At 35.6% G+C, this 24105-nt stretch overlaps 1 protein-coding gene across 3 annotated transcripts in view; it reads left to right on the top strand.

Annotated features, from left to right (window-relative positions):
- CACNA2D3 (calcium voltage-gated channel auxiliary subunit alpha2delta 3) overlaps positions 1-24105 on the top strand; it is a 460032-nt gene that overhangs the window by 352638 nt on the left and 83289 nt on the right. For all 3 annotated transcript variants that reach the window (XR_008578815.1, XM_054838171.1, XM_054838172.1), the window contains 10 exons: positions 2118-2201; positions 8851-8922; positions 9156-9217; positions 11091-11158; positions 12991-13036; positions 13190-13287; positions 14088-14181; positions 15809-15904; positions 17217-17338; positions 17873-17953. Coding sequence is in view for 2 of the 3 variants with exons in the window: in XM_054838171.1 (XP_054694146.1) it covers positions 2118-2201; positions 8851-8922; positions 9156-9217; positions 11091-11158; positions 12991-13036; positions 13190-13287; positions 14088-14181; positions 15809-15904; positions 17217-17338; positions 17873-17953 (823 nt within the window). In the remaining variant the exon portion in view is untranslated. The remainder of the gene's footprint in view (positions 1-2117; positions 2202-8850; positions 8923-9155; positions 9218-11090; positions 11159-12990; positions 13037-13189; positions 13288-14087; positions 14182-15808; positions 15905-17216; positions 17339-17872; positions 17954-24105) is intronic.

Raw genomic sequence — 24105 nt, 5'->3', positions numbered from 1 at the left:
GGAATTGGTACAGGAGCTGTTTGTTCTACTCAGATGATCCCAGCTAACTTCTATGTAACACTTTTCAGCTCTCAGTATTTCAGAGCTTGACTGTAACCATTTGTATACTAAAATGACTAAATCAGATCAAAGATTTGCTCGGTTAATTGGTGCAGCCACAGAGAGTAGACATAGTTACTCCCTGTAAAGAGTAAAGATAATATTGATATAGCTGCAGCCATAATGAAAGGCGTGCAAAACAGCTCCAAAAATCAAGCCCTGCTAATGAACTGGATGTTATCCTCTCATATTTTATTCTTATGAGGTTTAACTATATTGGCTGCAAATTTTGTACTTCAGTATTTGGGTATAGTTATCTCTTTGGCTTTGTCACATAGCAAGAACTAATCGTAGCACTGAGCTGCTTGAATTCACAGTCTAGTGTATAAGCATGTGCTGAAAGCAGAAATTCTTTACATCTCTCTACCCATCTGTTGAACAGCATTTTCCCAGAAGTAGATAACCTTGTTGTTACAAGAATGGTGGCTTCTACCAGAGGCGCAAGAAAGCATGTGAAAATACTCTTCAATTGCATCTGCATGAATTCTCAGAACTTAATCAAAGACTTACACCACTGGAGTTGCCAGGATTTTTTGTTATTTAAAAGAATAATGAGACTTTATCCAAGATTTTATCCCACATAGTTTCCCAAAAGAATCATCTGTAGAAATAATTGGAGTATCCAAGTTGTTATGAGCAAAAATTAAGGAGGCTCAGTGAAGTCTGTGCTAGAGGAAACTTTACAGTGCTACCAATATCTCAAAATCTCTTTGTGATTATCATCCGATAGTCAATATTTTTAAAAGTTTGCTGTTCTTCAGGAAGATTTTGTCATGCCTATTTTTAAATACTGTGGTCTAGAAAAGCAACTGCGAGATTCACATGAAAATCTTTTAATTTAGAGAGGAAAAAGTCCGGATGGGAATAACCTTCTTCATGCTCAGAGAGCAAGTTTTTTCTTTGGCCTCTCTAGTTTCTGTAATCTGCAGAATGTGATTGGAAGTTTCTGCACCACTGGCCCCAGTGATGAATTGGCTGTCTCAAGCACTGACAGGTTTGGTTTATGGTATAGTTGGTCCTGCCCTGAGGGAGGAGAATCAACTATATATACTGCCTTACAGGTACATTTTGTATCCTTCTATGATGCCATTGTTGGGGAGTCACAAAAGCAATCTGGGGATTTTTCACAGTATCCCAATGTCTCCTGTCATACTTCATAGAAAGACTTGTGGGTTTCCCTCCCGCTTACATGCATCATAAAAGATAAAAGACCAGATTTCACATTACGCTGATCCTCTCCCATTTTTTTTTTTCCAAATATATTCTCATAATTCGTCTTAACCAGTTAGGTTCTTTATTCACAGATCTTCCTAAATACTTTTTTCTTGTTCCACCAAGCAAGATTTTGTTCTTACACTAGTAGGATCTCTGATCTTGAATGTTCAGCAGAGGGCAGAATTTCCTACGTTATAAACACCTCAGTGTCAAATCAATTTGTTGCTAGAATGTTTATTTTAAATGTGTGATTTGTAACAGTGACTAGTGATAAAAAAATGTAAATTATCATTATTAATATAGTACTTTTTCCCTATGAAGTTGTAGAAAAAACATAGTATCAGCAAATGTTAACACCATACTTCCCAAGACTTGCATCTTATCTTGTTTAAAGAGAAATGGGTAAACATTTTGTTGATAAGATTATAGTAAATATAACTTCCTGTACAGCTGAAAGAGCTAGTTTGAGACATTTAACATAAACTACAAGATCAAAGTCTCATGTATTTTCCATATGGGGAGAAGGAGGTACAACTGCTGAGTTTGACTTCCCAGTGTGTCCATCAAGAAAAGCTTTCTATCATGGCAAGAGATCATGCAAATAATCATGTGTGATGTAGGTTTTTAGTTCACAGACAATATTTATGCAGCAATATGGTGCACTTTGTATGAATTAAGCTACCTACTATTATATGTATTGCATATAATCAACATGCATCTAGCAATTTTTTAAAATCTTCTGATACAAAATCTTTGTGTGAATAAAACAAGATCTGCTAAATATTTCACCTCTTTTATGTCAGTATGAAGAGGGGAAGAAACGAAGAAAGCCCAACTACAGTAGTGTGGATCTTTCCGAGGTTGAGTGGGAAGACAGAGATGATGTGGTAAGTGATGTGTTTTAAAACTGTCAGAGGACATTGTTGTATCCTGCTACTGTACCTGGAAACTGTTTAAGTAGTTATTAGAGAGGGAAGGACAATAGCCCCTTTTACTTCATTCAGAATTTTACAAAAGTTTTGTATTGATTCTTCCTTACATATGCATATACCACAAACACGGACTCTTTGTATCTTTGGTAAAACTCATCACCCTTGCATTGTCTGTGCATCCCATTGTGTATTTTTGCTGGATAGCAAATATAGCGCTAGAGAAGGGAATAGAATATCTCTTTAGGGCTGGCCCAGACAACTGCTGAAACTCAGAAATGAAGGAATGAGTTTAACTTCTCTCCATGAGATCCCTCTTTCCTTAATGGAAGTAATGAGCTGTTTTTCTTAAAGTACAAAATCAAAAAACATCAGACGAATAAACAAAATTGAATTCTTTGACCTCTGTTCAGAGCACAGATTCACTCCAAACTCCTAATTTCAGACATATGGGTAGCTGCAGAAGCATGCATTCTATGTCTATCAGCTGTTATGCACACAGTCCTTTCCGTTAAACTCATTTTTCAGTGCTCCATCTACTCTGTAGTTCCCTCTTTTATCATCTTCTTTCTTACCTTGCAGGCTTAGCCTTTTCTGCAGTACTGTATCAAAAGCTTTCCTTATGTCCATGGCTTAACCTTTGCCTGGTCTTTCTGTTACTTCCTCAATAAATCTGATTTGTTAGGCATGATTCGTTTTGTGTGAATCTGTGCTGACTGTCCTTAATTAAATCGTAACTTTCCAGGTGTTCCTCTTTCTGTCCTGTAATTTAGTTTTTCCCATAAGTTCCCTACTGCCAGAGTCACGACTGCATGTCTGTATTTTTCATAGATGTCTCCTCGATCCCTTCTCAAATATCAGTGCTGTGTTAGCTTCTCTCAAGTCCCTCATACCTCTACTTTTCCAGAGAGGTTTTGAATATATCCACTGAAGGTTCCCATATTTACTTTGTCATGTCCTTCCGAAATCTGGGATGGATCACGTACAACTGCCCCTGGAGTCTTGTCAGTCTTCAGATGTACTAATTTCTTGATCCCTGTTCTGACATAAGTCTATATTTTCTTTCTCCCTTACAAAATATATATCTTACATTCCTCCCTCTCTCCACCCCCTTAGTGAATAGTGAAACAGTTCATTTATGTTTTAAGCAATGTCTGTTTCATCAGGTGATAGATTGTTCTCATCCTCTCCTAGGAGGCCATCTTACTTCCCTGTTTAAAGTTTTGTGTTGGAGTACACACTCAAACTTTTTAAAATGTGTCTTGTATAGCTTTGTGCACATTTCTATGCATGCGCTATTTAAGTCTTCCTCATTATATTTTCATATACTGTAGCAGCCTTCTGCAATCTTGTCAATCACATTGATTTCATATTTTATATCTTGCCTTTTATCTTTGATGACGTATTACTCAACCAGTTCCTCTGCAAATGACCTTTTAAAATTTCCTTTCCTTTCAAATGTTATTGCTGTAGTTAAGCACAGCTTTAAAACCTTTTTTTTTAAATTATTATTTCTCTTTGGTTTGTTTTTCTGTTTTTTTCTTTTTATTTCTTCCAGTACTTTCTCTGCTTAATTTTTACAGGTTTAATCCCTCATTTTTAATTATATCTGAGTAGAAATTCAGTGGTTCAGTTAATGTAACATTGAACTATTTCTATGACATTGAAAATTAAGTTTTATTTATAATTGAGTTTCTATCTGAATATACATGAAAGCAAAAAGTCTAGATTCAACTCTCTCTAAGCTCTGTCGCTTTTTCTGAAAATTTCTGGCAAAAATCGAGTTTTGTCTATCTGTAGGCTGCAAAAAGTTTTATTTCACATTTTGATGAATGATACATACAAACATTTTATCTCTTTCCCTTTTACCTAAAAAAAAAGTTTATTAAAAGGTAGTTTTAAATTGTAAAATAGAAATAAGCTGCTTTTCCTATTGTTTCATCTTTTGCAGGAGAAAAGAAGTTAATCTACATTACAAATAGACTAAATTGAGCATTGCATTTGTAGAAAAGATCCAGGTCCATTGCCCAATATGTAAGAGTAAAAAAATAGATAAATCATAAGTAAAATTATTTTTGATAAATATTTAATACATAATAGAAAAAAACCTTAAATATTCTATTGTAGGTTTGGAGCAGCAGTAAACACAATTTTCAGTACTCATGTATAGTACAGGTGTGTTGTGGTGACTTCCTTGAATGATCCCCATCTATCAATGCTAATAATTCTCTAGTACCTGCCTGGATAATCAGGCATTCTTTGATAAATTATCCCCCAATAGGTAGGTTTTGTAAGACAGCCTACACATCTACTGTTAATGATTAGTGACCAAGTGTTATCTGAAAAACAGCAGGCTAAATATTGTAGAAAAATGTATTAATGTTCCAAGTGTTGTCTTAATACTTCAGCAATGCTACACACAAGTGGAGACCTTCATGCAAATATCTAAACAGGAAAAAGTGCAATGTCAAACAAATAGTGTTTTTACAGCTATTTTTAAAAGTAAGCCTGGTATATCATTCAAGTTTTTTGTGTTTGTGTGAAATAAGATGTAAGTCATTTATATTATATTACTAAGACCTTCAGAGGGGCTGATGGTCAGAAATACTCATAGAAGAATAAAAGAGAAGGAGATATGAAATGAAGTAATGGAGCTACAGGCAGAGTCATTGTTAGCATTAGAGCTAGAATGAGAATGGAATTTGAAGGAAGTTCTATAGATGAGGTTAGATAGTGTGGCCAGCAGGTCTAGGGAAGTGATTGTCCCCTGTACTTGGCACTGGTGAGGCCTAACCTTGAATACTGTGTTCAGTTTTGGGCCCCTCACTACACGAAAGATACTGAGGGCAATGAAGCTAGTGAAGGGTCTAGAGAACAAGTCTTATGAGGAGCAGCTGAGGGAACTGGGGTTGTCTAGTCTGGAGAAAAAGAGGCTTAGGGGAGACCTTATCATTCTACAACTACATGAAAGGAGGTTGGGGTCCCCAGGTGGGGATCGGTCTCTTGTCCCACGTAACAAGTGATAGGAGAAGGGGAAAAGGCCTCAAGTTGTGCCAGGGCAAGTTTTGATTGGAAATTAGAAAAAAATTCTTCACCAAAAGGAGGGTTATCAAGCATTGGAACAGGCTGCCCAGGGAAGTGGTTGAGTCACCATCCCTGTAGGTATTTAAAAGACACGTAGATGTGGCACTTAGGGACGTGGTTTAGTGGTGGACTTGGCACTGCTAGGTTAACGGTTGGACTCGATGATCTAAAAGGTCTTTTCCAACCTAAACTATTCTATGACTATTGTAATGAAATCCATCTCTTTATGCAACTTTTCTGATGTGAGGATCCAAATGAGTCTCCAAAAAGTGTGTGTTATTTTTGTTGATCTCTTGTAATATGCAGTTCCTCAATATTGTTAGTTTTGAGTCAAAATGATAAATATTGTGTAGGAGACTTAAAACTTTGTGAAGTAAATTATTAACTTGAGAGCTACATGTGGCTCTGCTTCACCCAAGACCTTGCATTTGATGTTCTTGATTTTTTCCAAGCTTGGGTACTAAAGCATTGTTTATTCAACTGTAGTGGGAAAGAATGAATGTATTCTTATAGCTGCTTTTAATAAAATAGACTACTGCTGGTATATTTTTTCTCCCATGAAACACTTACGGGGAAGCTGATTAAGAGATTTTCTTACTTTTTACCACATTAATTTAATGGTTACATAGTTTTCCAAGAATATAGAATGATCTCATACTATAGCAGTGAAACTGGGTTGTTAGCAACTGATTGGAAGATATTTAGTTGAAGGAGTAATAATGATATTACTCTGAAGAGGTGAAGAAATAGGTTTTCTCTAGTCATCCAATAAGGAAAAGGTGGCAGAAGTAAGGTTAGATTTTTTTTCACCATGAAATAGAGTTGGTGTAAATATATATTCATCAGTTTGTTTTCCAGGTTAACAGTACCTTCTGTCTTGCTGTTACTGCTTTTTATTAGAAATAGAAATCTTAGCATCAGCTTATTAAACTAAGTGTCTTCCAGCAAAGTTTGGGAATATGCAGTACCAAAGACGAGAAGTTTCAATTTGGACAGAAATATTTTTCTCATTAACTCACTTCTTAAAATTCTTTTATTATAATTTCTAGCTGAATGAAATATTTTTTTCCAAATAAAAAAGACCATGAATGAACGTTTTGGGGCTTGAAGCCAACTGAGGCAGTACTTATTTTATGCATTTGAGGAGGGAGATGAAACTGCAGAAGAGCCGAGAAACCAGATTACAAAGCCAAGAAATGTAATCACAGCAAGCAAAAAAAAAAAAAAAGAAGAAAAGTAAAACTCTAAATCCCACATGCAGACTTGATCTTAAACACTACTGAGAGTTTGGAGGCCCTTTTAGTAAATCTATGCCTTGCCTGAGGCTTGTGGGAGGAATGGGTCTTAGACAACTGCAGGCACCAATAGGAGAAAAATGAAAACCATGTTAAAGATAAATGGAACTGTTCTGTAAATGTTAGAAAGTAGATGGTTAATTAAGACCAGCTTTCCAAGTCCAAAACCACAAAACTTAAAATGGGAAAATATTTCCAGAATTGCCTATTATGTATTGTTAAAAAAAAAAATCTACAGTAAAATATATGCTTTATTTTATACATGCCTCCAGCTAAAAATTATTCTTTTACACTCACTGACAGAAGAGTAAGACTGTTAATTCAAATCTAGATGCCCCAGAATTAAATTTAAAGAGCTGCAAAGTTTGCAGTTTTTGATAGGTCAGCCATGCTCAACTTGTTCATGAGAATAAAACCAGGTATTTCACTGGCAAGTCTGGTCATTCTCTTTTCACCCCACACTAACTCAAAAAATTTGCACAGTGCATTGGTATGACTATCTTCACAATTTTTCATTGAAATCTGACTGAATTGCCCAATCTGGTATGAAGTACTGGAGAACAGGAGATATTTATTCAGCAAGAACATGATGTCCAAAATTGTGTTCAGATAGATAAGCAATAGAAGAGACATAAAAATGCTCATTTTGTCAATATTATTCTGCATTTTGAATAATTCTGAAGAGGGAGTGTGAATTGATTAGTGATAGTGGAATTTTCTTATTGTAATGAAAATTACAGCTGTGAAAGATTTATAGGTGCTTCTTACCACAAAACCCCCACAAGTATAGCAATTTTGCTTTGTAATAGAAAATATCCTGAAAAAACCACCCTAAACTTTCTGCATAAGCAAAAGAAGTCGCTTTTTCCATTCGTAAATCTAAGAGCATTCAAAGAAAATACTTCCATGCATGAATGGTATAACTGCTAAACAATAACTTTCTTATTTCTTCCCTAAAATCCTGAACTGATAAATAGGCAAATTCAAAACACTAAGACTGAGGATTTCTCAAAAATGATATCTCGTCTTTCTTCAGTCTCAGCCCAGAGGCCCTGCACTCTGACCAGCGGTGTAGTCAGTTAGGGACACTGCAGGTCATTTTGGCTTACAGACTTGGGGGACAGTTGTTAAGATTTTTTCACTCTTCTTTATCATCATGGCATGTTCACCTAAGAGAGAGGCTGTGTCAGCTGGTGTCCTCTGGGAGGAAGGCTCTTCTTGCCTAGATGTGCTAAGGGAAGACTTTTTAGAGGTGATGGGTAAGGAACTTTGAACCATGGATTTGGGAGCCTGCAGCTCACATAGAGGCTAAAGTTACTGAAAAACAGTTATTTGGGGTAATCTAAATAGTGATGGATTTAACTTGCAGAGCAGCAGGTATAAACCCTTTTTCATTTATTTTCTGCTTTCTCTATCTGCTTTGAGTTTTGGGTTTATATAATAATGAAACCATTTTTTGAAGGGGATTTAAAAAGTCTTTTGGATGACTTTGAGAGGGAGAGGTCCAGGTCAATTCTTAAAGCTGTGACTGACCTAAGGCTTCCATTCCAGAGATAAAATTTATTACCTTGCAAGGGGCACCTGGACACCAATGGACAACCAGAGGGAATCACAGAGCACTGCAGCTGTGTGTTCCCATTGAAACAGGTTACTGATCAAATGGGCTGTCATTCTTTTGCTAGTTCTAATTTCTGATGCAGTTACGATGCAGTTTCTGGTGCTAGTTTAGGATGCAGCCCAATGTAGAGTATCAAGCAGAAGCAGAATGAATAGTGTAGGCTAAGTGTGTTTTTCTCTTTTTTGCTTTGTTATTATATCTATAATTGTTGATGTATTTAAACAGAGCCCTTGTTTAAATTCAGCTAAATCCATCTGGGAACCTGGTCCTTCTCTTCCTATGCAGTAACTGCAGAACAGTAGCCAATTACACTGTTTATCCCACATAAGATCCAGATTACTACACAAAGAGCTATTTTACTATGAAGGATGCTCAGAGCTCCTATCCTACGTACCTCAGCAACTTGCCTAAAGTTGTGCAGCAGGAATCTTAGCCTATACAGTCAATAATAAAATCTGTAGGGGGGTTGTTCAGTGTGTTGTTGTAGAACTACTGGAAATGAAGAAAATTAAGAACTGCTGAGGCCAAATGTGTAGCAGAGAGCTCAGAGATGAAAGAATCACCAAAAAAATGTAAGTAAAGGAATTGACACACATTTCCTTCATTTCAGCTCCGAAATGCAATGGTGAATCGGAAAACAGGGAAATTCTCCATGGAAGTGAAGAAGACAGTGGACAAAGGGGTACAATGTATAAAATATTATTCCAACTAAGTATAAAGCAAGCAGTTAATTTATTTAACAATTTTTAAGATGGCCATAAATGTGATTCACTGCAGTATATTTTTTTTCACTCACTGAATGTAAACATTGCTTGTAATTTTATCAGTGACTAACCGCTTGATTGTTTATGCATTTCTTATAGCAAACTAACTTCTTCCTCCCCTCCCCTTCTGACTTTTTTGTTCTGAATCTAGAAGCGAGTATTGGTGATGACAAATGACTACTATTATACAGACATCAAGGGTACTCCTTTCAGGTAGAGCCGACCATAATAAATGGGCATTTCGTCAGACTCACTGGATTTGCATTTGTACAAAGCTTGTGAACTCATTAAAAGCTCATCAGCAGAAGTTGACAATGAAATATCCCTGGACAATGCTGAAAATACCAAGGAAAAGGAGCCTACCAGCATTCCTTTCAGCTTTTCCAGGGATGGAAAGTTTGTGCAAGCTCACACAGGCAAACTCACTGTGTTTGTCATGGCTTACGTTTCATTAAAAAAATATTCAGTTGAGGTTTACATTGAACGAAAGGCTTTCGCAAGTACTTGGAGAGCTATAAATACTATAATCCATTTAAGTAACTACATATTGAGCCCCATTTTGATTTTTTTCCACAACAAAAATGTAATGTAAAATGAGATTGTATTTCACTTCCAGTTTGAGGTTTGGATATTTTGTTTCTCTGAACTACCTTCAGTGTATTTGTATAACTAAAACTGAGTAAGTCATCCGTGTTATTTTGGCATGCATCTTAGGAGGAAAAAAAAGAAAAGAAAGATAGGAAGTAACTTTAAGAATGCTCATATTTGAATTAGAAATAACCCATTAATAAAAGAATACTAACTGTACCTTGTGCTTAAAGCAGGAGGCTGATAGTTGCAATACTCAACTGAAATTTTCTTCAATGGAACCGTTTCACAGAACTTGAACTACATTTCTATATAGAGAAAATATGGGCACATTTCTCTGATCTCTAATGCATGTGTTTATTCTTGTTAAAATTCACACATGAGTAGTAAAACGCAGTGGATTTTTTTTGTTTATTTTAATTCTGTGGAGTTTGGTGGGGGGTTTTGTTGTTGGTGGTTTTTTTTTTCTTTTTTCCTGTGGCACTGTCATTCCTACCATATGAAGTAAACAGATATGGGGCTACATATATGCACGCAGTGTGAGTTCTCATTCTTAGAACAGAAATATAGTTGGAAAACCATCCTGCCTTTTTCAGCACGGTCTGTATCTAGTTTTGATGAGTAGGAGTATAGATTCAGGAAGACAGCAGGGGCAACATTTATTAAAATATACACTGTAGTGTCAGAGATGTTTACTGTTCAGCTCATTTCCAGATTGAGCTGTTGATTGCAGCACATGTGCTCTTGGAGTTGTGCCTCTATGTGTACTTAAAGTATCAGCCCAAGCATTTTCAGTCTTACTGGCAGGTTCCTACCCTGAGAGAATCCCCTTGAATGAATGAATGCCAGAAGGTACTCTGTCTATGTGTTCAATAGGAAGAGGCATGGATCGCCCGGCAAGTTCAATTAAACTTGAATAGTTTAAATGGTAGACTAAAAACCGAACCGAAACTGAGTGCGTAACTATGGAGTTCATGAAGCTGAAGTCAATGCAAAAAAGTTGAACTATCTAAAAATACAAATCACTGCAAAATCAGTCCAAGAGGAGTCATGATGCTGTTGTCACATATGAAATTCTTTTCCTCTCAGTAGCTCCATTGATTCCTACACTTATGTAGTTTCTCAGCAGCTTAGTCTGATTTACAAAAAATTGTCTCCTTCATTGTAAGGCCATGGGCATGTTCAAGGCTCAGCTGAAGAAATCTCATGCTGGGTGAACGGCAGTGAGCTTAGAGGGGCTCGTTTATTAGTTTGCCAGAGAATAATGGTTTACTGCACCTCTAAGCACACATAAATACAGCTGATTGTTGCAGGCACATCAGAACTGAAACAGCATTGAAGCAGCTAGTTGGACAATAAATATGATCAGTGAGGGTTTGGAAACAAACAGTTTTAAAGTTAATCACAGTAGACTAGCTGGAAATGTTAGAAATTAAAATATCTCTAAATATTATTGTTGTCTCACAGATTTCAAGGTCTTCTTTATTTCTCTGCACAGTTTAGGTGTGGCTCTCTCTAGAGGACATGGAAAATACTTCTTCAGAGGGAATGTAACTGTAGAAGAAGGTAAGACACCTACCTTCTCATGTTGCTTACACAGTAGTTTTATTGTTGATTTGGTAGACCTAAAGCTTGTATGTGTGTCTGCAGATTCCATAAGGGAATTAGATTTTTTTCTTTTTGTTTTCTTTAAAGATCTTGTACTTCATGGGATTTTCCCCCTCATTTATATTAAGCATAGTCAGACTGTTTGTGAATCCTCTTTAGATGCAGATGATCTTCTGCCCTTCTCTCTAAATGTTCCAGAGAATCACTCAGGGTCCAATGGTGGTGTTTTATTTGTGGTATTTTTGGAATGAAGTAACCACTGAGAGCACTGTAATGGCTATGACTTTTTAGTTCACAGACTATATACTATGAAATCTTTCAGAGTTTTAACTACTTTGGGCATTGTCTACAGGGATTTACATTTTTGCATTTTTAAAATAACAGTAGAAGTAACGAGGGGAAGAGCTGTTCTTTCTTTATGGTTTTACTTATTGATAAGTCCACAATTAAAATGAGTGGAGGAGTCAACTGTGAGTGGTGATAAAGCTGTTTGGCAACAAGATCAATAACAAAAGTTCGTGAAGATGAAGGAAGAGCAGAGGCATTTCAGAAGAGTGAAGAGAGGGTTGATAAGTTTTAGCAGTTGCTGAGAAAAAAAAATATTTCAATAACAGGATGCTTTCTGATTTGATGCTTAAATCTCCATTTCCAATTCTGCTTCTTGTTTTGTCGGTGGTGTTAAACAAGATAGTTAATTCCTTCGGGTCTTGTTCATCAGCTGTATTTTGGGACATCAACATGTTCCTGTACCCAGAAGAGATGTAAAAAGAAATGCTTTAAAGTTTGAGTCACTTGCACAGCAAATACATGTCTAGATAGAAAGAGAACACAGCAAGAGACTTGAGGCTGCTTTCTCTCCAAACCATTCCCAACATACTTCTCGCCTATTTTCTTTAATCCAGCCATACTTCTCAGCCAGTCTCCCTGATATTTCCTCCTGGATCCATCACCAGAAATGTTAACATAGCCCTAACGAACTGTTCCTTTTCTCCCACTCTTACCTCCACTGATTCTCTATCACTGACACCTCACTGTCCTCCCCAAGGACTGTAATTATAGTTCTAGTGTTCACTTCCCTACTTTCCTTAATCGCTCTGTCATTGTTTGTTATGTACTCAGGGGTTTAAACCCAGGCCCTGCCTTCTGAACTCTATTTGCTTATTGTCTATTGATAAGTGTTTTAAGAGTTTTTAAAATTGCCAAAGTACATTTTTATTGTGCTATATAACTAATGATACAGTTCTTGTTTACAAGGATTTGCATGACCTATTAGCACAATAAACTTATTCTGAATGATCCCGTAAATTGCTGTTTGTGTTCTTGGGCTGTGTACTTAGGTTTTGAAGGAATTGTGCTTTTTTTTTTTTTTTTTTTTTTAAAGAGAAAGAGAGCAAATCTTATGAAATGAGAAGCATGTATTTTAGCATAAAGAACTTTACTAGTCAAATAGAACAAGGGAGTACGAATAGCAGTCTTTTACCATTGTGTATTTCCCTTTGCTCAAGTTTTCTTCTAAACTTCAAATATATCGTGTGAGTTATTTATATGAATTAAATATATCAGCAAAAAAAAAAAAGTTTTTCCTAGCTTTTCAGTTTTAGATCTGATTTAGTTTGCTTTTGCCAGTTTGTTAGACCCTAAAGTGTATTTGAACATAGTTTACTGTGATTTATTACACTGTGGTAATAATGCACTTTCCAAGAAGGAAGGTTTATGTTATGGAGTGTATGTAAATAACCATCTGTTACCCAGGCTGCTCCCTAAATAACCCATTATTATTTCTGTTACAGGTTTACATGATTTAGAACACCCCGATGTATCTTTAGCAGATGAATGGTAAGCCTTAAACAAAGCATGAAATTGGTGTCTGTTACCCTTCTTGGTTTCATATTGTTTGTGCTTGCTAAGCCCAATTCTTTATGTTCAAAGACAAAGAGAGGTCGTGCTTATACAGATTAACATTTTAATGTTTTGACAACATGTTCACAGGTCCTATTGCAACACCGACTTACATCCTGAACACCGTCAAATGACTCAGTTAGAAGCAATTAAACGCTACCTCACAGGAAAAGAACCATTGCTCCAATGCAAGTATTTTGTTAAATATGCATGTAGTAGGCTTTACCCCAGCTAAAAACCATTGTACTGAACCTTCTGCAAAATGCAAAGCTACTTAGTTTAACCAGTGATAAATTGAGATTGGATTGCTTGGCTGATGTCACTTTGGAATTTCATTTGGTTTTGAGCTTTTTCCAGGGTATCAATAAAGATATTGATGATACAAATTTTTTACTTTTACAGTAAACAATATGTCTGAACCAAACATTCAAGTTTCTGTTCAGATGGTGTAGCTATACTATGCAATATTATCGCACCATCTGGTTTTATAAGTTAAACAGGATTGGTCTGAATCAGTCCTTGGATCACGCCTCTAAAGAATATGCCAGATATTTCATGAGTATTTTAGGGAGAGTGTGTATGCAATTAGCATTTCTGAACTGCAAAGCAGAATAAAAAAATTCAGATGGATAAGTGCATATTTTGTCTATTTGCAGAAATGTAGAGCTTTTGTGACTCTTAGACCTAATTGTTTTGACCTTATGTCATGTGCAAATGTGAGCATTAGATAATATGTACATGTGTTACATGAAAAGGAGAATAATTTTTTGGGTTTTAGTCTAAAATTGTTGGTGCAATGAAACGATACATGAAAATTGCGTTGTGGTAAAATACTATGTAATATTACATAGTAAATGTTGAGTAGTGCAAGGAGTTTGAATGCGTATCACAGATAAAATATAGTACAGTATAAAAAAAATGTTGTTTACTCATCTAAAAAATTTGTTTCTATGCATATATGTTTTCTAATTTTAATATATTGTAATAGGTGATAAAGAATTGATCCAGGAAGTTCTGTTTGATGCAGTCGTGAGTGCACCAATTGAAGCTTATTGGACCAGTCTAGCGTTAAATAAATCAGAGTAAGCAAGCTTTGTGTCGGTCATTATGTGTCAGTCATGGGTGAATTTTTAATAGTTATTTTGATGAACTAGTGGAATATCTAAAAAATCCTAGTATGCATGAAAATATTGTATTAACCATTTGATCTTAAATACCATCAATTTTGAGTTCAGTGTTAAGTGTTTATGTTGCAGTGTACATCATGATGATTAGTTGAACGGTTACCCAATTTCCTCACTATAACTACAACTTACAGTTCTGAGTATTTCTAACAAACAGTTTAGAGTACTTGAGAAATTTAATGCAAAATTTACCAAAACTGTTGATGGAATTGGTAATGTGTCTCAGAACAAATTATATATAGAAAAACCTGCACTTATAAAGTAAATAATTTCTTTAATCTTTGTTGTTGTTTTTTTTTTGTTTCGTTTGTTTTCCAGAACTAACTGGGATCTAGGTTCCTGTTACAGATAATCAGGAGATTAGGTGGTCCTGTTTAGAGTTTATACATTTCACTTAATTTATGTTATGATATACTAAGGTTTTAAGTAACAAGATGTTAAATATATTAGAGAAAACAGGTGTTAAGATCAGCAGTTTGCATGAAATACTGTGGTTGAAAGGCAATTCTGGAGATTATCCTGACTAGATTTTGCTAAATTTGGACCATTTTTTAAAAGTTGAATGAAAAAATATTTTGCTGTAAAACACATACAGAATGAGTAAAATCAATGTGATAAAATCTGATTTGTCAAACTAAGGATTATCTGGTCTCCTCTAGAAGATAAAGACAAGAAATTGTTGCATGCTAATATACTGTAGACATTGGTGAATTTATACAGAGGCATAAGGTTTCTTGGAATCCTCCTACAGATCCAGTAAACACAAGGAAGACAGCTGCAGAGAGATGCTAGCGGGAGACTTTTGATCCCCTTTCATGTTCCGACTTACACTAATGAGGCAGGTCATTGATTGAGGAATGAAGTATGAGACAGCAAGATGGCTAAGACTGTGGTCCCTGGTTTTGTGGTAATATGGCTGAAGCTCTTGTAGCCACACGAGAACTAGTTTTAAAGTAGCTAGCTTGGTACTGGTAACAATGCAGCAACGGAGTTCAACGTGAGCTACCTGCCACATTTTTTTTCCTAAGATCTAGAGGCTAAAACCTGTCCTGATGACAGCTACCTTTGACACTGAGCTAGCTGGTTTAAATCTAGCTTAGTTTTTGCTTGCTTAAGCAACAGTAACACCTGTGACTTGAAGCATAGATGTACTGCAGAAGTGATGAATGGACTAGGAGTGAGATCTGGAATTCCTGCTCATCTTGAATCACTGGGTGCCAGTGGTTATTAAATAGCCGGTATATACCTATGCCATACCTTTTTATTCCCCACCTATCCTACCAAATTTACTCTTTGACTTTTTAGTGACTCTGGTCTAAATAGCATCTCTACATTGTACGTTTTATGAAACCCATGTGACTTTAACTTAAAAAACAGCATTTTAAAAATAAATAAATAAGGGAACTATACTTAAAATAATCTTTCTCAAAAACATGTACACTTGTACTTTCTGTGACCAGTAATATAGCTTTATCTGTTTACTGTCTGGAAACATTATCTTTGCTTGTGTTCTGTTCTGTTTCAGAAACTCTGACAAGGGAGTGGAAGTTGCCTTCCTTGGAACACGGACTGGACTATCTCGTATCAACCTGTTTGTGGGTCCGGAACAGCTTACTAATCAGTAAGTAACAAAGCTATGCTTGGCAGCCATATGAGAAAAAAAGAAAAAGAAATGTTTATTTTTAGGAAGCCCATCTACTGTTTCTTCCAGGGTTTTAAGCTGGTGCACTGAAATACATGAAACAAGTTAGAAAGATTTTATAGGATCCCTTAGATTCTTTTGTCAACTGGAACATTTGGAACAATGAGCTATTTTACACCTGTAGCCCATACAGTTGCTTTCCCCCCCACCCTTGGAGTTAGCCTCACATCTTTATTCTTCAGAGCAGAATTATGAATATGCTACATCTGCAGATGATTATTTTTATTTTATTTTTTTTACTATCTCATCTAAAAACAAATACCATGTAGGCTTTTTCAGGGATTTTGTTGTGGAAAAATTTTTGGTGTTGAAATAAAGCCAAATGACAGAAGTGGACTGGGTGAAAGAGAAATCAGGAGATCTAATCATTCAAGAGTTTCCATTTTGCTGGGAGAAGATGTAATCTAGTGGAGGTACAGCTTTCTTAAAATGGAGAACTATAAAATAAGGTCCCGTAATTAATGACTACAGGCAGCAGTTTGATAGTGTCAGGCAAATCTATATGCATTATTCATGTAAAAGAAAATCTGCACTTGATGTTTATGATAAGCTAAGTTTATTGAATATAAAATTATATGGTGCTTATCTGACCACAAAATATTGTTGTAGTGTGAGTAGCCTGACAGGTGAGATCAATAGCACTGTAATTTGTTAATGTCAAACAGCAAGCCAGAACAATAGCATGGAGACCATACTTGCTCTTTTCACTGACACAAACTTTCCTCTGTCAACATTCCCTGAGATTATTGAAGAATAAAGTATGTAGTTGGCCACTACCACCCCTTACATATTATTTGGAAAGTAGGCTGTTAAATTACTTTTTTTCATTACTTAAGAGTGACTGCCAGTGGCAACAAACTACCAAATCTCCAGTGCCTTTTCCACTTTGTAGAGTTCACAGTTCTTGCATTGTGCTGAGAGAAAAAGGCTTTTTAGACTAAGCATTTTTATTTGTACACATCAGTACAAATGTTTTTAGTGGTGCTTAAGGGCCCTATTTTTATAGTACTTTTTCCATTCTTCACAACAAAAGCAATTGCAGATGTGTCACAAGTATTTATTAGGGGCTAAAGTTAACTCTTTTGTTGAACAAATGGCATTAGAAAAATTGTCCAAAACCATTCTCTTTCCCAAAAAATTGCATTTGGGTTTTAATTGTCTTTCAAAGCTAGAAACTATTGTGCACTGTGCAACAAACAACAAGTGTTTTCTTTCTCTCTTCTTTCTCAAGAGATTTCCTGACAGCTGAGGATAAGGAGAACATTTTTAATGCTGACCATTTTCCACTCTGGTACAGAAGAGCTGCTGAGCAGATACCTGGGAGCTTTGTCTATTCAATCCCATTTAGTACAGGTCTATACTTTTGTCATTCTCTAAATGCTGAGCCATATGTGATGCTGAAAGGGTTCCAAGTATGTCAGTACCGAGTGGGCTCTGTAGCTAACCTCAAATGTTAATCTAAAATATGCATTGAAATTTGCAGCTAATTTACTGGTCCTTTCACCAGGTGCATCTTTTACAGGGCTCCAAGTGAAACCCCAAGATGTGGTGTAATGGTTTTCATTTAATATTTGCACAGGTTGAACTTACAGCCTGGTATTCTAAGCAAGACAAGTCCAACAGAGCAAGTGTCCAAATTAATGAGAATCCCTACCTTTGTTGCCACTTTTAGCAAAGAAAGCAAAAGTTGATTACTCAGTTCAATGTTTTAAGCTTGTTGTTGGGATGCTGGGGAATTTTGAAATGACGGTGCCTGTATGTTCTGTGCATATATGGAACTAAATCCACATGGGCTGTTATTTCAAACAAGGGGGGAAAAGCTCAATGTCCTCATTCTGCAATATATAATTTCAATTTGATTTTTTTTTTCCTTAATACACCCTGCAGAAACCGCAAACAAAAGCAATGTAGTGACAGCCAGTACTGCTATTCAGCTTTTGGATGACAGAAAATCTCCAGTTGTTGCAGGTAAAATTGTTGTATTTTGTTTCGTTCATTTTTTAAAGCAGTTTATGAGTTACTCGCCTTCTCTTTTGTGTTAACAGGAATTTAATGTAGGAATATAATCTTTTAAGAAGAGAGGAGGAGGGAAAGATGCAGTTGTGCTTATAAGATATAATTGAATGACTTAGTGTAAAGAATACTTGATACTCTTCTCCCTAAGAACTTGATCCTTTATTAATTGACCATCCAAGCTCCCTGCGTACCATGGAGTTTGACTTAATGGAAATAACCATTATCAGTGAAGCATTTTTAGTACACACAATTCTATTATCATCATAAATCAGAATATATTGTGTTAAGGAAAAGGAAATATAAGAAAGGACTATCTGATGTGTAAAGGTTCCACCCAGTCTTCAGGTTTGAAAATCCTGTCCTATAACAAATGATACGAAGTGGTCATTTTGTCTAGATTATCAGAGATGTGATTTGGTCAGAGCATATTAGTTGAATAACAAAGCTCTACGGTCTATCAGCCAAGAGTATAACAGTACCTAAAGATTAAAAGGTGAAGTTAGACAACTAGAGAGCAGAGATAAAACATACAGATTTAAAATTAGAATAATTAATTTTTAAACAGTTGGATGTTCCTCATTCAAGTTCAGATGCTCTTTTGAACAGTTTTCTTTAGTTCCCAATGATTACTGACTTTGAAGAAAGAATTACTTTAGAGAAGTCTTATGCCAGAAACCAAGGTCTCTTATCTCAAGGAAAACTAGTTACCTACCACACAATGTCAGAACCATCATATTTTTCTCATATTTAAAATACGGTTTAAATGCAGTAAGATACAGTGAATACAGTCCTGAGAGAGCAAGAATGTGCCAGATAATTGGGAAATCTCTGATCTGTTTCCTGAAACACAGAGTATCTCCACTGATAATAACAGGTCAATAGGAAAACACCCTTCTGACTCCAGTTTGTGTGAATACATTCTTCACAATTTATTGAACTCTTCCATAATGTAACAGGAAATCCTAATTATGACTTCATAATCTTGTTAAAACATAAACCAGCATTTATAAACTAATGTCAATGCAGATATCTGCAAATTGCATAAGATGCAATTAAGAGTTTTCACTGTACAATGAAGACGGTTGACATGTTATTTCTAGAATGGAAATTTGGAGTTAACAAGAGGCTCATTGTGCAGTTTACCATCTTCTGTAAGATGTGTGGGGTTAATAGGCATCCTAAAATTTATTCTTTCCTCACTAGTGTTTGCAATTTAGTGTTGACTTTGAGGAGGTATCACACATAACCAGTTTTAATAATGTGTCAACAAGCTTCGGGGTTTTTGGTAGTATTGTAAGAGAGGCAGGCAAATGTTGGTTCCATTTCCCCAATAATTATGTTTAATAGTGAACATTCAGAATTACTTGGGTGTCATACATTCTACCTAAAATAAAGAGAGAGTCTTCAAAGCTTTTTCATACCAAAGTATGTAAAAGATTTCTATATCTGTAAATACACAATGCCATGAAAAATATAAGCAGTGTATTTACGTTCTGAAGCACATCAGTGGGTTTTTACTTTTATTTCTGTAAATTTTAGAAACTGTGTGCTGGATACTTTTTTTCAGTATGAAGCATTTTTAAGAATTTGCTTTGAATAATTTTTCCCTTCTCTCTTGTATGGTTGCATGCTTTCAGGTTTTTTGGGAGGGAGGGGAGGAAAGGCTTCTTTGGATCTGTACGAGCCATTTTCTGTGAAAGTATCACTCAGTCAGCTACAGCCTTTCAGAGACAAACAAGTGTATGCATTGCTCTTGTCTTCTTTAAGTTGGAGATCATAAATGCGACTTGTCAATCCTACATTTTCTGTCAGAAATCTTTCAACAAAGTACCCAGAATGTAGTTCAATTTTTAGGTTTTATTATAAGGTTGGCAATATGCTGTTTTAAGCAAAATGCATTTGGAGGCAGAAGCTGGAGCAGTGGTAAATGGGAGAAGTTTGAAGTTTTTATTAGCCAGACTTGGGAGACTAAAGTAGGATTATGGGTAACATTTTCAAATACCTACATGAAGTTCAAATTTGGCCAAAACATCTCATTTTAATTTGTGTGAAGTAAGTATTCCTCATCCCCATTTGGTCCGAGTGGATTACGGAAAGCAGCAGGATGGGATACACATTTCATGTAAAATCACTCTGTTCCCTAGAGGGATTTGACTGAAAATAAAACTGTGCCAGAATGTTGTTTATTACAGATCACTACAAGAGTTTAAAACTGGCAGAGAGAAACTAGAACATTATTATAAAATAGAAACCTGAATTAGACCTGCCCACAAGGGGCAAAAAAAGGAACAAACCCAACTCTTACTACAAAATCTGCAGTCTTCTCTATTTTCTTTGTAAATTTTCTTATTTTATTCTGGTTTTGTAGAAAAACATCAGTTATAACAGACTTCATATGCAAATCTACACTAAGGCTTATTGCAAGTAGGGAAGACTCAACTCTTCAATATAGGCAGAAAATCCTAAAATAAATGATTCTCCAGACTGTTACTACAGAGAAGTTGAGTGTTGCTGCTGCTGTTTCACCATCTGTACCTACTAATACCCGTTCACTGTCAGAATGTGTTTGCTTATTGGCAAAAACCAACGTAATTTGTTTTAAAAATCCCTCCTGCCTCTTTCAATTGAGATTGTGATTTTTTTTTTTACTTAAATGAATGCAAATTTCTATAGAAAGTGTGGCAGGAGGAGATAAGTCTTTAATATATAAGTGTAATAGCATCATATTTATTACTGTTCACACAGAGTTCAATTTATTTGCAGGAGAGAAAGGGACAGTAGTACTGAATGCAGGGGTTTTTTAGATTTAAACACATTTATGCTCAAAATTGCTTTGTCATAGTGTTCTCTATGACCATGTCTCTTATACCAAGTTTATATTGAAATGTTAAGTTTCTTCAAACTTAACAGTTTCTTCAAACCATATTACAATGTGAAGGAGAATAAAAGATAGTAGAATTTTATTTTTTTATTCTTCTCAACATGGTCTAAAAATTGTAGAATCACCCTGGTCTTGAAATTCCATGAGATTCATGTAAGATGAGTATTCCTTTCGGTGACAAAGATGAAGCCAGTCAATATAGGATATCTGAATTTAAGTAGTAATCTAGGTATTAAAAATGAGGCAAATTAAGACTGAATTATCTTTTCCGATGCTCATGTGAAAGGTAGTACATTTCACGCTAACCGTTGTTAGAGTTCAGCATTACGGTCTTGTATTCTTTGATACTGCATGTTGACTGAACTCTTTTCAGGTCCTTTATTTGAATCTTTACTTCCAAGTGGTGAATATACGGGCACGTGGATAAGCGCAACATGGGATTTCTATGTGTTATGTGCATGTTTCTTTTTATTTCCAGTTTTTTGGGGAAGGGCGATTGTTTTATCATTATGATTTTGTTTATAACAATTTTTTAAGGATTCTGCTCACCTAGACAGTTCTGGACAAGAGATGGGGATAGAAACAAGCAAACGAAAGTCATCATGGAGTAAAGCAGGCTCTAAAAAAATGAAAAATGTTTCTCTCCTGAGATTTTGAGAGAGTACGTGAACTGTCATAGATGTACTTGCCTATAGATGCATTTTAGCTCAAAAGCTACAGTACAATATGGGTTCTTAAAAGCCCTTTGGTTGAAAGAGGCAATTGCTGTTCACAGAAAACATTGAAAATTAGCCCCTTGGTTTGTTTAATTAAAGATAACAGAACTGACATAATCTTCTTAGGGCAAAAATTTATTAAAAAACACTGAAGAAAATGTCTGATGAAAATTGTCAAGTTTTGTTAACTTTTCTTCATAAAACAAGCAGAACCTGGAATTTCAAGCCTCATTGAAAAAGTCCATAACAGTGCTTAGTAAAAAGCTCTGGACACCTAGTCAGAAGAATAAAGGATTAAGTCATACACAGGCACAGTCTTTAGTCTCATAGTCATTTGAAATTTAGAGTTTGAAGGAGATGAGGAGAAATAGTCCATTTTTGTTTAATACAAAGCTGCTTAAAAATTCTGACATTAAGTACAAATTTTCCTTAATTCTTTTATGTCTATTTGTTTGCAGACTAGTTATATACCTGAATGGTTGAGGTTGGAATTGACCTTTTGAAATCATCTAGTCCAATCCTAGTGCAGAATCTCAAGCAGAGCAGGTCACTCGGAACTGTGTCCAGTCAGGTCTTGAATGTCTCCACAGATGGAGAGGCCACACCCTCTCTGGGAAACCTCTTCCACGGTTTGATCACCCTTACAGGTGAAAAACAAACAAACAAATAAAAAAACCCCAACAAAAAGCCACTTCTCTCTTTCTTCTGAAGCAGGTCCAGGTTGCAAAGAGCTATGCAAATTTGTCACAGAAAGACCATGAAATGTGCCTGCATTTCTAGTATTTCAGGAAATGGAACAGCAGTGTGATACCATGTGAACATGAGTTATCTTAAAGATCAATAAGATTACTGAGTGTCTGTATATCGCCATCTCTTCACTTTAACAAATGGCTATGCTGTCAGTTGCGAAGGACCTAAGTACATAGATTTGGAAAATAAGCATATAAAAAGATGGTACTACTCTGAAACCTAGTTTGAATGTCATCAGCATGTTCTTTCCATGATGGAAAGATTGCAGTAGAAAATGGTTTAAAATTATTAGATATAACTAGATATAATTAGGTAGGAAAAACAGGTGGTCTTTTATTACTATTGCCACCTATCAATAAAATTGTAGAATTGCAAAGAAGTTTTGTTTCTGTGGTACCAAAGTATGAGGAAGGGAATACCTGAAGCATCTTTATATTTATTTTCTACCAAAATATTTTATATACAATCAGTTTTGTATTGGACTTGCTATTTATCAAAGTTGAAATTAGTACATAGAAAACACTAAATGAGTCGTCCCTGCTCACATGCTTTTCTGTGGTCTCTCAGTCAAAATCAAGTAATATTTTAATTTGTTAGTTTTAAAACCATAAAAAAATTTTACCAATAGAGTCAGACCTGTAGTTTCTGAAAAGAAGCAAGCCCTCATTGCTCTATGTCAACTAAACTGGAATAGCAGATTAACGGAAGTTCAGTGTAGCTAAATTAGAAAGAAATGAAAGTACTCCAATAATCTGAAGATTTCCCTTATTCAGTGTAATTCTGGACAGCAAAGAAATCCATGTTGTTCTTATGTACAGGCATCTTTACAGTCATTTTCTATCAAAGAAGAGTGATTGCTTGGGATGCGCATTCAAGCTTTGCCATAGCTCTGTGAATCTACCCTGACTCATTCTTTTCTGCTGAAGCTACATAAAAAGAATGATTGCAGTAATTCCTGTTTGGACAGAAGAGAAAAAATCAGTGCAGAAGGAACAGTTTTCCCTCACAATTGCAAGCTTGTTGATTGGTGGTTTTGTTTTTCTTCTGCGTATTAAGTATTCCTCATTTGGGTGGCCTGAAGATCAACCACCTTCAGAACCTTCTGTGGCAAGGGTTACCAAAAAGTCTGCGGCTTTTGTGAGAATATTAGACTCGTAAGGGTCAGATTCTGCCATTCATTAACATGTTTAATAATAATTATACATTGTATGCAGTCATTTCAAGAGGATAGATTTACTGTTAATTTCAGAATGATTAAGGATGGCCAAATTTTTCTCACAGCCATTATTTTCTGCTGCCAAGCAATAAAAGCTGAAAAGAAAATGTGAGATAACTTTCTACCACCCATGTTACATATCTTTATATAGTGTCTTATCTTTATATAGGTATGTGACATAGAAGATTCCAGGGAATCTGCCCTTAAATGCATGGCAGATGCATTTAATTCCATAGTAGATGGTGCCATAACACAAGGCATGATAAGTGTTAGGTTACTCCTTGTTCTCTGCCACACAGTAATGCTGTGAGACTAGTAGAAATAATTTATCACGTAAGAGATTTCTTGGAAAGAAACATGTCCATATGGCTTTGTAGAACAAAAAGAAACACCTTTTAAAATAGCACTATTGATTTCTGCTAAAACTGTAAATCATGCTTAAGTGTTATTTTATGTATATATTATTTATATTTAAATATACACTAAAATACATATTTAAAATATAATAAGCGGGTCTTTGTAGTCAGATGTAGGAGGTGTT

The sequence above is a fragment of the Grus americana genome, chromosome 11 (genome assembly GCF_028858705.1).
Source record: "Grus americana isolate bGruAme1 chromosome 11, bGruAme1.mat, whole genome shotgun sequence".
Taxonomy (NCBI): domain Eukaryota; kingdom Metazoa; phylum Chordata; class Aves; order Gruiformes; family Gruidae; genus Grus; species Grus americana.
The sequence above is the reverse complement of the archived record's forward strand: the minus strand, read 5'-3'. Positions and strand labels throughout refer to the sequence as shown.